The following is a 12,014-nucleotide window of genomic DNA, read 5'->3' on the forward strand; positions in this document are numbered from 1 at the left end:
CTCAGGGAGAAGCCCCGTGTATAGACATATGTGTAGGTGAGTGGGTGTGGGTGTGCTGATAATTTGTTGATGGAATCCTACTGGTATGTATTAATCACTAAAAGATTTCCACTTTATTATTGTTATTTTTCAATTGGGGCAGAGAGTCAGGGTATTATTATATCCTTTCACTTCTCTACTGTCTCCTACTTCCATCGTTTGAATTTCCCATTTGAATTCGTATTTCAAAATAGAAACAATCTAGCATCACTAGTAGACTTCAAGTTATAAGGAGGATTTACTCTTTTTTTCTAGATCAAATATCCTTCTAGAAAAAGATTAGTGACAGAGGACCTATTTTCCATGGCAAGGACCGCCAAGTTCCATCAAAACATGTCATATCTTTTTCTTAGCTCTCAAAAGAAGAAAAGCCACCTAGACGTTAAGGAGTCACAGTCAGTTTCAGGGTTTAAGAGTTATACCTTCCATCTGCTTTAGCTATAAAACACAGCTGATAAGGAGAATTATTCGGGACAGTGGTTTTCAAGCTTTAATGTGTAGCAAAACCATCAGGAAGCTGATAAGAAACACAGATGGCCAGGCCTCACCACTAGAGTGTTTGACTCATGGGTTGCAGATGAGGCCCAGGAATCTGCATCTTTAACAAGTTCCCAGGTGCTGCTAGCCAGTGGCTACCCTTTGTCATCTCCTGGTGAGGAGGACCCTCCTATATCCCGCCTTACAACACCGTCCTTTCTTCATTCAAACCTTCAGAGCTGAAGTTTTGAGTCATATTCCAGACTAGTGCCTCAAGTGGTGGAATGCTTTCTGTGGCTTCAGAACCTAAGTAAACCACATTCTTCTCTAACTATGGTGCGGAAAATATTAGTAAAGGAGGCAACTCTCTTTTAGAAGAAGAAACCAAGCTGACCTTTGCATCCCTCCCTGATTCTCTTTAAACTTCTTACTAAGTATTTGGAGTGAAATTCAAAAGGAAAATGTTTCACAAAACTTATTTTCTAGGGGTGGCTCGATGGAAAGGAGACCGGCATACTCACCAGAGAGGAAATATACCCAGCCGGGTGGTGATAAAAACCATGGCAAACATAACAAACAGGAGGTCACACATCTTCTGAAACTTGGCGTAATTTGCCATTTTGGCAGCCTGTAAAAGAAAGAATGTACTATATTAATTTAGTCAAACTGATAAATGACAAAATTTCTTTCAATATGCATGAGTCCCCTAGAAGATACCAGATGCATAAAATCTCCTGATACTTTAAAATGTCATGCATCATACATCAGTATTTATAAATTACCCATAAGTGAGTGAAATGCTGTAAGTAGAACTACTGACTGTCACAGATTTAATAAAATATTCAGCAACCTGAAAAATTCAATTATATGGTTGATTTCAGGAAAACAGAGAAGAAAAATAAGAAACTTTTGCATTATAGATGATATTAGCAAGCCAGACGCCAGAACAGAAATCTGGCATTAATGGGTCAAGATAGAAAGTGCTAGATAATCCTTTAAACCATTACTGAGTCCAAAATACTGAGCCCATAAGCTCGATACAGACTCTATGGAAGTTTTCTGCATCTGCCTTCCTCTCCACTTAGAATTATAGCTTTTCTTCCAACAGGCACGGGGAGCACTCTGCAGTGACAATTTCCTGGCTTAGTCTCATCCCAGAAATGAGAAAGTATCAAGATCATGTTATTTCAACTTATTTAATCCATTTAGGTAGAGTTTTCAAAGTTACAGTACTGGATCATTTTCTAAACAAACATCACTGATGTTCGAAGTGTCTGCGAGAAGGACTCTCATAATTTATGACAGTAATTTAAGGAACTACTTGTTATATATTATAAATTAAACTTGGGAAGGAATCATGTCCCTTTCTCTACCATCACTTTTTCAGATGACTCTAAGAAGAGATGAAACTGAAAACAGTTTTGCTTGATTACTTCTTTTTGCATTTTTACATAGCATGCACAGTACCTACACACGGTTATAGACTGAAGATATCTTCTGTGTCTCTAACATTATTTTCTACTTCTTGGAAAATTAAATTAGTTGAGTCATACTTGAAGATTGTGGACAGTATCCTCAGAAGTTATAATTTAATAGCTTTAAGTAAAGCACAAAGCTATAAGAGAAATATATTCCTAATAGGAAATATCTACTAGCTAAATAGGAGGCCAGAATATGAGTTCTTAATTTTACCCCTATTTGTATGCAACCCCATGAACTGTGGTTAAAAAAAATAGCATCCTCTGCCTTCTTCAGCTAGCTAACCCTGTAATTTTTCTTTTATATTCATTCATCAGTATTTAATAAATAAACACAAATATGGACTTTTCTAAGTGTCTAGGTCATAGGTCCTATTTCAAAGACCTCATTAGTTAGACGTTCTTCAGAGTAATTTTATAATGTCAAAAGAGAATTCAGATAATGAAGAATCCTTGCTTAAGCCATCGGACTGAGATTTCTGGGTTCTTTTCTTTCCTGGATAAAACTGAACCAAAATTTTCTGAATCCTGTCTCTACCAAGCACTATGGAAGGGATTTCCACAAGCACTGAAGGTGGTTGACTGTACAGGATCAATTTCAAAACTGTAGCTTGTTGTATAGATTTCTACTTCTGAGCCTATAGGATTTACCAAACGATAACCAATTTTCAAGGAATTGCCCTCACGTTAAATATATTTCTTCTTTTAAAAAAATATGTTGAATAGAGTTGAGCTTGAATCCCTTAAAAATTATAGCATCAGACCACTTTCTGATTTATCTAGCCCAGTAGGGCTATCTTTGTGTTTTACAGTATGAAAGGGACTAGAGGTTTTTAAAATTTAATAAAAAGTTTATTATGAAAATGTACATGGCCCAGTTTCCACAGTGAAAGTGGCTCTCTGGAAAGGGGGTAGAGGCTTTGCTGCTGAGCGGCCATTCTTTAATCTCACGCCACGCCTCCAACACGATGACACTGATTCCGCGCATTAGCACCACTCCAGCACTGCTCTGTTGCCACTAGCTGCCATCTCTACACGTTCACCTATCACAAAACTCAAGAGGGATCAAGTCCTTGAAATAGTCCTTGGAAATGTCTGCCACCACTTAATTTCAGCCATCACTTCTTGTCTATGTATTTTTTTTTAACTCAAGAGGGTGAGCTTTGCTCATGTCACCTACTCCACAGGCTCAGAGCTCCTTTGGGACCAGTTTTAACAAAGTGTGGTATCTACTTCAAACCTTAAGCAGTTGCACTGAGAGTACATTCAACGTTACAGACTTTTCTTATATTGCAGCAACAGATCATAGCTTGAGGGCAATTCTATTCTATATTTACAGTTAATGATAAATGTGACTAAGGTGGCAAACCTGTGGGCCAACAGTAATTTTAAACACTGGGATACAGATTTTAAGACACATTTCTACCCTTTGAAATATGTACTCTTGTAGTTAATTTTGACCATTCATATAAATATATTAACATAAAATAAAAGTCCTTTTATTCAGCCATGACTAATATTGTTGAGCATGATTCTTAAAGCAGTAAATTCTTAGCCAGGTGTGCTGGTGTAAGCCTTTAATCACTACACTCTGGGAGAGGGAGGCAAGAGGGTCACAGGTTCAAGCCCAGCCTGTGCAACTTAATGATTTGGTGAGATCTTATCCCAAAATTTAAAAAATTGCAAAACAAGAGCTGGAAATGTAGCTTAGTCGAGGATTCTGGTTCACTCCCAGTATGCACACACACACACACACACACACACACAGAAAGTAATAAATTCTTTAAACAGTTTCTACACATAATTTGCAATTCATATACCCTTTTCATTGTAAAAATACTAGGAAAACATGTACACTGGTGATAAATCTACATTATTTAATTTTGTTGGGATGTACAGTTCCCATTAATAACTACACCAGATTATGTACCATTTTCAGATAAATCAGTGTGAAATTTATAACACAAATCTATCAAAATAATGACTTTTAATTGTAAAACAAATCAGGTAAGGTGTGAAATAGTACAGGTTCTCATCATTCCATTCATAAAGAATGCTAAGATGATCGACTTCTTTGTAGAACAGCTTATATGCTATAGCCTCATTTTCATTAATTTCAGTAAACGGAAACACCCCAGAGTTTCTAGAGAACCATCTAGCACAACACAGAAGAACTTAGGATCTTGGAGACCTTGAGAGTTCTGGTTTTTGTATTAGGAAAGATGAAGGAAAGCTCTTACCTCTAGAAGAGCATCAGCTGAGTCGTGAAGACAGAGGACCAGGGTCCCTACTCGGGCCATATTGTTGACATATGAAAAGGTGATCAACAAAATCGATACAAGGTGGTGCACGAACATAATGCCAAAGTCCTTACAGAGGAAGAGACAGAGCCACGTTAGAGTTTAGCAACATCATAACATTTCCGTTCATTCACCAGCCAATAAACTAGTACTCACTGAGACCCTCTGCAGGCCTAGAACTGGGGGATACTCAAATGAGGAAGATGGAATCCCCATCCTCTGGAGTCCACCATACAGTGAGACAGACATAGGAGATAAACGACCATGGAGAAAACGCTCAACACTGGGACAAAAGCCAGGTATAAAGGATGATTGTTATGAAGCCAAAGAATTTGAAACTGTAGGAGGAATGACCACAGGATTCCAAGCAAAGAAGGGTACTACTTAGAAGGAAATACTACTTTGCTATGGTTAGATAAGTGTCTCCCCAAAGACCTATGTGTTAAAGGCTTTGCCTCCAGTCCATGGTGCTAATAGAAGGTGACAGAACTTTAAGAGAGGGGCTAGGAGAGAAAGTTAGGCTGCCGGGGCTGTGCCTTTGAAGGACATACTGGAACCCTGGTACCTTCCTGTCTCTCTCTTTTTTTTTTTCCTGGTTGCCATGAGGTGAACAGCTTCTTTCACCACATGCTCTCAACATGATGTATTCCCTTACTATAGGCCAGAAGACATAAGCCAACCTCCTGTAGACTGATACCTCTGAAACCAGCAGCCCAAATAAAACCTTCTTTCAAATAAGCTGATTTACCTCAAGTATTTCGTTACAGCAATAAAAACTTGACTAATACAAACTTTGTGAAGATCTTCTAGGGAGCAGTACAGGTCAACTAGTCCATTTCTCTGTTTACTAGAGGCTGTAATTTCTGAAGGTATAGGTTGCTTTTTCGACTAGTATGCGGCATCTTTGAAGGGACAGCTGGCTACAGGCAGGGGAAAGGTCACTGCATAGCTCTCAGACCCAAGTCCACTGGCTACAGAAGGCCCCATGGGCCACACTGTAAGGTTTGAAGCAGTGCTACACTCTGAATGCTTGTGTCCATCTTCCCCTCATATTCTTATGTTAGAATCCTAATGCCCAAGGTGATGGTTTAGGAGGCAGGGTCTCTGGGAGGTCATCAAGCCAGAGGGCCAGAAGCTTCATGAACAGGATTAGTGTCTCTATGGAAGAATTCCTGAAGAGCTGCTTTTCCCCTTCCATCTTGTGAGGACGCAACCAGAAGGTGTCACTTATAAATTAGGAAATGGGCCCTCACCAGATACCAAATCTGCCAGGGTCTTGGCCTTGAATATTTCAACTTCTAGAACTCTGAGAAATAAGTTTTTGTTTTTCACAAATTATTCAATCTATGGAATTGTTTTATAGAAGCCTAAGCAGATTAAGGCAGGTGGTGCTGGGTTTTATTATCTCACACATTTCTTGGAATGTTCATCTCAAGTTAGCATCCTACCTCCCAAACATGCTTCCTGGGGTACTAAAATAAGAATCTCAACATGTTGGCTTTTCTGAGAGGCACTACACAAGCAGCCATGAATTTTAACCATTATCTGTTCATAGTCATTGAAAAAAATGCAGGGGCTGGGGGGAGAAGTAATACCAAAATGACCATCCCCATTCCAAGGGAGCCACCCAAGTGAAAAGACTTTCTTTCTCTGATACTATTTCCTGACTATCTGGACATGGTTTGACATGACATGGAACTTCTGTTACTATAGTCTCTTTTACTGATTTTTATTATAATCTACATGTGTTTCAGAGTGAATCTGAATATTAGCTCTAATATTGCTCTAATTAAAATCTTTTGAGAAAGATTAGTCCCCTGTAGAGCAATTAACCAAAATGAAAAGTATATTGCAAAACTTATCTATGAATGCCGAGTGTGATGGAACATGCCTGTAATCCCAGCACTTGGAGGCTGAAGTGGAAGAATCATTACAAAGTTGAGGCCGGCCTGAGCTACACAGTGAATTTGAGGCCAGTCTTACCTGCATAGCAAGATCATGTCTCAAAAGACACAACAAAACAAAACAAAATAAAACCCCAACTAACCTATGATCAAATCCTGGTTATGAAAAACAGCAACATGTAGGTTAAATATGATGGGACTTTTCTTTAACTATCCTTGGAGGTCAATTTTCATGTGGTCATTTATTCAACATTGATAAGAATATTTATCAAGTGTTTAGTATGCCCTATGGTTCGGGGGTAAATAGGTAAATAAAACACAAAAGATGTATGTCCTTGTGGAGCTTTTATATCCTAGTGAGGGAAAGCAGATAATAAATAAATGATTACGTATGCAGGAAGGTAAAGAAGTGCTACAAGGAAACATCATAATCATGGTGGCGATATTGCCCTACCAACGAGTGGGCCAGTGTATTTCCAGCAGAGGCAGCTCCTAGGTAAGGCTCTGTTCATCAGCCTTTGAATTCTGATGTATTCAAAGAACAGCACGGAGCATGGCCGGAGTGACAGAGGAACTGAGGCGAGTGGCAGCATGATACATAGATTTCTTTTTACCAGCCTCTTTCTACCTGTCAATAGCATTTTTAAAAGACAGTGTAATTTTGGAGAATTGAAAGCAGTCACTCTCCCAGATAATCCCGGGTATATAATTATTCTCAGTAACGTATGTACGCAGAGATGAATTGGGAATGATGAGGTCCAGAATAAAATGATTTCTGAAAACAATTTTATTTGCTGCATTAGAGTAGCTCTAGGCACTTGTAAGTATTCTCTAGAAACAAACCCTGTCGTCATCTCCACCAAACAGGGCTAAGTTCTTATTCCATTTGTCTTAGGTATTTTTCTCTTGTTGCTGGGACAAAATACCAGACACCCCAAATTAAAGAAAGAAAGGTTTATTTAGCTCACAGTTTATGGAGGTTTCAGTTCATAATCAGCTGGCTCCAAGGCACAGTGGCAAGGCAGAGCTCAACAGTTCAAGGTGGCAGAAAACAGTAAAAGCAACAAGAGCAAAAAGGAGGGGAAGCAAGCCTCTTTTCCTTCCTTATATTGTATTCCACGGCTACGCCATCTCCCTGGCCTTCTCTTCCACAAGCTCAGGATGTTTGCAAAGTAAGGACCCTGACCCCCTCCTGAGTTAAACTTTTAAGCTTCTCAAGTCGACACAATGAATCAACCATTACACCATCCTTCCCTCACATTCCTCTGGGACTGGACTATTCCTCATCTGTTCTGAGAATGGACAATTGGGTATATTACCCAAGAGACAACTGGGTAACAGCCCTCAGGTTGCTGGGTGCCCAACCAAGCTATTTTGACTTTTTCTGATTCACACTGACACTGACAACTAGGTCAGGGAGATTCAAGTTCATCTTTTACCCAAGGAGAACATGCAGACCCTTGGGTGCCTCCTCAGGTTGGAGGTGCCTTGTTCTTTCTCTGCACCCATTTAGCTCTCATGGCTTCTGCCCTGGTCCCTAAGGGTGAAAGAGACACTTCTGAGTCTGTCTTGATCTATCCTGGCTCTCTGGCCATCTTTCCCACACTCAGACAGCTATGTGTTTCTAATTTCTATTCTCCAGTTCCACTCAAGTAAACAATTACTTTTGGGTGAGTTTGTCTGTGGTTAAGCTCATTTGTACTTTAAAACAAAAGTTCAATAAAGTTAAAACCAGCGTCTTTATAGACATGACTAAACTCTTCAAGAAGACATGCATTTTGCTTAGCTTAAGGGAGGATTATGGAGAGTATATTGCATGCAAGCCATCGTGGAACCCAGATTCCAACTAATTTTGTAATTTTTGGTAAGAGGATCAATTTCCTCATGGGCACAGTAAGTACATTAGGTTAAAGTTGTCAATTCTATAATTCTAGGCTTGCTAGCTGCAGTAATGAGACAGCGTTTGAAGCTTAACCTACTAATTTCCTAGCTGGGGTGGGAGGTGAGTATGCTACGCAAGCAGGAACATGCACACCCATCCTCTGTTCAGTGTCTGTTGCAGTCACTACAGTTTGGGATTTGAAAAGTCAACTTAAACAGATATGTCTAACTGGAACTGTGCACAATTTCCTCCCTTGGTAATTGCTTAACATTTATGGATAACCATCCATGCTCATTTATTACTGAGATACACAGGATACTAGTTCCCTAAACACTATCAGATACTTTTTTGAATGAAATCCAAGTATTTCTCTCACTTTCCATTAATGTAGTTCCCACACTAGTCAGGCTGCATTGATGACGAGAGCACAGTCAGAAGAATCACCTGTGCTGCTTCATTAGTTAATTCTAATCTGAGCTACATACTGAGAATCCACACCATCTGTTGACCTCATCTATGCTCCTTTCTTCGGAACCATATTTGTATCTGTTCTGAGGTCCCTGGCAGACAGAGAACTATGATTATGCTCTGAGTTTAAGGAGTAGTTACATGCAGGTGCAACTTCATAGTTTGGGCTACTTCTGCAATTCTGACATTTTTGTGTTTATCGTGGGTTTTCCTAAATCATTAAAAGTAGACCATATCAAAATGCCTTAGGCATACAGTAAAAGTTGTGGTAGTAATAGTTTCCACTGGAAGATGAAACCTTTTCTCTCCAAGCTATTATTTATTAGGTTCTACCACCTTGTGTACATTGTTCTCCCAGATAATAGCTGCTTCAAAACAATAGCTCAGTTAAACTGGAGCTAATTTATCAACTTATATTTTAAACTGTTTCCTAAATATAATTAAATCACACAGTGCTTAATTCAACAGTTCAATGACGTGATATTTTCCCATGCTTAACACACAAATTTTGAAGTCTAACCAGCTGAGTACCTAACTAGAACAATACCTCCACATTTCCTATTGTTCAGCCCTGAATGATGCTTTCAGTGCATTGAAAAGCAGTTTTTTCTCTATTTAATTTTAGAATGAATAAATATAAATAGATTAAAATGCTTACAGAGGATTAGAACCATTTTATAATTGTTTCCTAATGCATATCTGATATAAACATCAACACAATGTCCTCGAATAAAGTAAGGTTCCTTTGAAAATAAAAGCCTTGGTTTTTAGACAAAGTTTGCTCTGCGAAGATGATTTTTGCATACAAATCCCCTGGACCTAGGAAACATTTGTTTTATTACTGTGGGACTCACAGTGATTCCCATAGCAGTAGACCAATTTTCATTAGAGTCATATTTGTATGAATATAAAAAAGGCATGAATAATGGAATTGGTCTTTTACATTTCTGCTTCAGAAAGCATCATACACGGTGAAATGCCTCTAATGAAAGCCATGCAGTCATGAGTTTTGTTGTTCACACCCTCTCACCTTGACACGTTTCTTGGAGTGAGCACCAAAGCTGGTCCAAATAACATTTCTTTTTTTTTTTCTTTTTCTTTTTTTTGGTTTTTCTCCGGTACCGGGAACCGAACTCACGACCTTGCGCTTGCCAGGCAGGCGCTTTGCCGCTGAGCTAAATCCCTAGCCCCCCAAATAACATTTCTAAACAAAACTGTCATTTCGGATTTTATCAATACCGTGTGGAAAATTTCCATCCTCGTATTTATAACTGTGGAAAGTGATCAGGGAGAAGCAGGCACAGGCTTGGCTGAAAGAGTATTATTTTAGGCTGAAAATGTTTTCCTTCATTTTCTGTAGCAGCGATTAAACAGACCGTGATCCTGAAGCCCTTATTCAAATGTGCACAGAATGAATGAGCGTTGCTGAATTTAATAAAAGTAATACATGTAGTTAATGAACTTGCACTCTAACTCATAAGACTATAAATCAGGTGCTTAGGACTAGGTTCCCCATTCAACAGATTTTCAAACTTTCTCAGAAACAGAAAGACACCATCACCGCTTAAAGCTGATTTCGTTTAACTGGCAACTACAGTAAGGATAAGATCCCACCCCGCCCCGCCCCACGTAGGCTTCTTCTTTGAACCACCAAGGCACATAAGAATGTCTACTATTTTCAACATACTCTTCTTTCCAGAGATCAATAACAGTTTCCTTTCTCTTCATTAAGGATTTCACAAGGTAGGAGTAAAATTCAGATGCTCAGAGAAGGATGTCTGTGAGGAAATGGACTTGCGGTATGTAACTTGGCAATGGGAGAGGGAGGCGGCCACTAGGGCTCTATCTCCATTCCAAAATGAATAAACAGATGGTGAGGAGGTCAGGCAACAGTTATGTACACCAAAAATAATCACGGTGAAGCAGTTTTTCCATTGACTGCATATGAAAATATAATAGATTTTCAGCCTTTGGAAATGGGTTGTTAAAATCTTGATTAACAGTATAAGTAAACCTTTTTTAAAACAGAAAAATAACCCTCTAAATAAAGCACCAACAAAATGTAATATTAAAAATAATGTTATAACCAAAATACATCACTCAAGCAAATAACGGAGATATTGTACCAACAATTCATAACAGTACTGTTAGCTGGTTTGTCCTGGCTTAAGAATGTTTCTAAATAAGTAGCAGAAGTTCCAAAGCTTCAACAAGTTGGTTAAAACAAAACAAAATCAAAGAAAGAAGCAAGAGACTAAAAACTGTTTAGGTTTTGAGACAATGACTAAGTATATGGAGGGTGAAGTACTGAAATCTGTCAATTCAGAGTTGTCCCACATCGTATAATTTGAAGAAACGTATGCCTTTCTCTTCCTAGCACACGATGGGATATAAATGCCAACCTCTGGGTATTTGTAGTCTCTAATTTTCCCGGCTGTCACATTTCAACTGGCCTTGAAGTTTGGCTCACTATAAAGAGAATTAGTTAAATGAATCATTTAAAAATGACATTTCTTTTTTTTTTTGTTTGTTTGTTTGCTTGGCTTTTTCTGCTACTGGGAATCGAACTCATGACCTTGCACTTGCCAGGAAGGCGCTGTGCCCCTGACTAAATCCCCAGCTCCTAAAAATGACATTTCAAATACTGCTTTTGAAAATTTTAACTAAAATTCACTTTTATTCTCATGTGCAGCTTATGTATCGTAGGGTAAATATGGGAAAATTTGGGAAGGATTCCTTTGAGAAGTGTTTTTCAGATTATAAAGGAGAGGAGTCTTTTCAGTAATGAGTAAATTATTTCTTTCTCTAAAATTTAATCTGGATAAAAGCCATGCTAAATCGAGAGTCAAATTTATTTCAAGATTCCCCTCAAAAGATTAGATTTTCTCCACTTGTGGACTAAAAGGGTATAGATTTCAGTACATGAGAGAGAAAACTGCTACACATAAATATCATTCTTAAAAAGTAACTGCTAGGAAATTAATTCGTTGAAGACTTCATTAATTATGGCTATTATCAAAATGATTAAAAATGTGTGCTGAAGTGATTTAAATGTTTCTCTGAGCCACCCTGAAATCTGACATCCCCACTGTTCACCAAATGTGCACATCAGGTCATTCAACTTCGGAAGAGAGAAAAGCAAAAAAGCTTATTTCTAAATAAAGTTTTATTGGAGCACCCCAACACCCATTTATTTTTTTCCTGATGGCAGCTTTCTTGCTATAGAGGCAGAGGTGAGCAGTTGCAGTAGAGACTGCAGCACCCACAAGTTTAAAATATTATCTGGCCCTTCACAGTAAACTGTTAGGATCCCTATTCTAGACTCATATCAAAGGGCATATTATAGGAAACTTAGTCATGTCATATGAGATGTGGTAATTGCATGGGCTTTTGGCCAACTTTACCACATTTTCTTCTGACAAAAGGTGTATAAGGGGTTTCTGTTTCATAGCTTTTGTGAACTAAC

The 12,014-nt window shown here is 38.5% G+C and overlaps 1 protein-coding gene across 2 annotated transcripts in view; it reads right to left on the reverse strand.

Moving 5' to 3' along the window:
- Positions 1–12,014, reverse strand: part of Cers6 (ceramide synthase 6) — a 283,700-nt gene that overhangs the window by 40,665 nt on the left and 231,021 nt on the right. For both annotated transcript variants that reach the window (XM_013518781.1, XM_005393276.2), the window contains exons 7-8: positions 4,235–4,363; positions 1,038–1,144 (exon numbers count right to left, since the gene is read on the reverse strand). In XM_013518781.1, coding sequence (XP_013374235.1) covers positions 1,038–1,144; positions 4,235–4,363 — 236 coding nt within the window. The remainder of the gene's footprint in view (positions 1–1,037; positions 1,145–4,234; positions 4,364–12,014) is intronic.

Source organism: Chinchilla lanigera, unplaced genomic scaffold, assembly GCF_000276665.1.
Source record: "Chinchilla lanigera isolate Chin_1 unplaced genomic scaffold, ChiLan1.0 scaffold00048, whole genome shotgun sequence".
Classification (NCBI taxonomy): domain Eukaryota; kingdom Metazoa; phylum Chordata; class Mammalia; order Rodentia; family Chinchillidae; genus Chinchilla; species Chinchilla lanigera.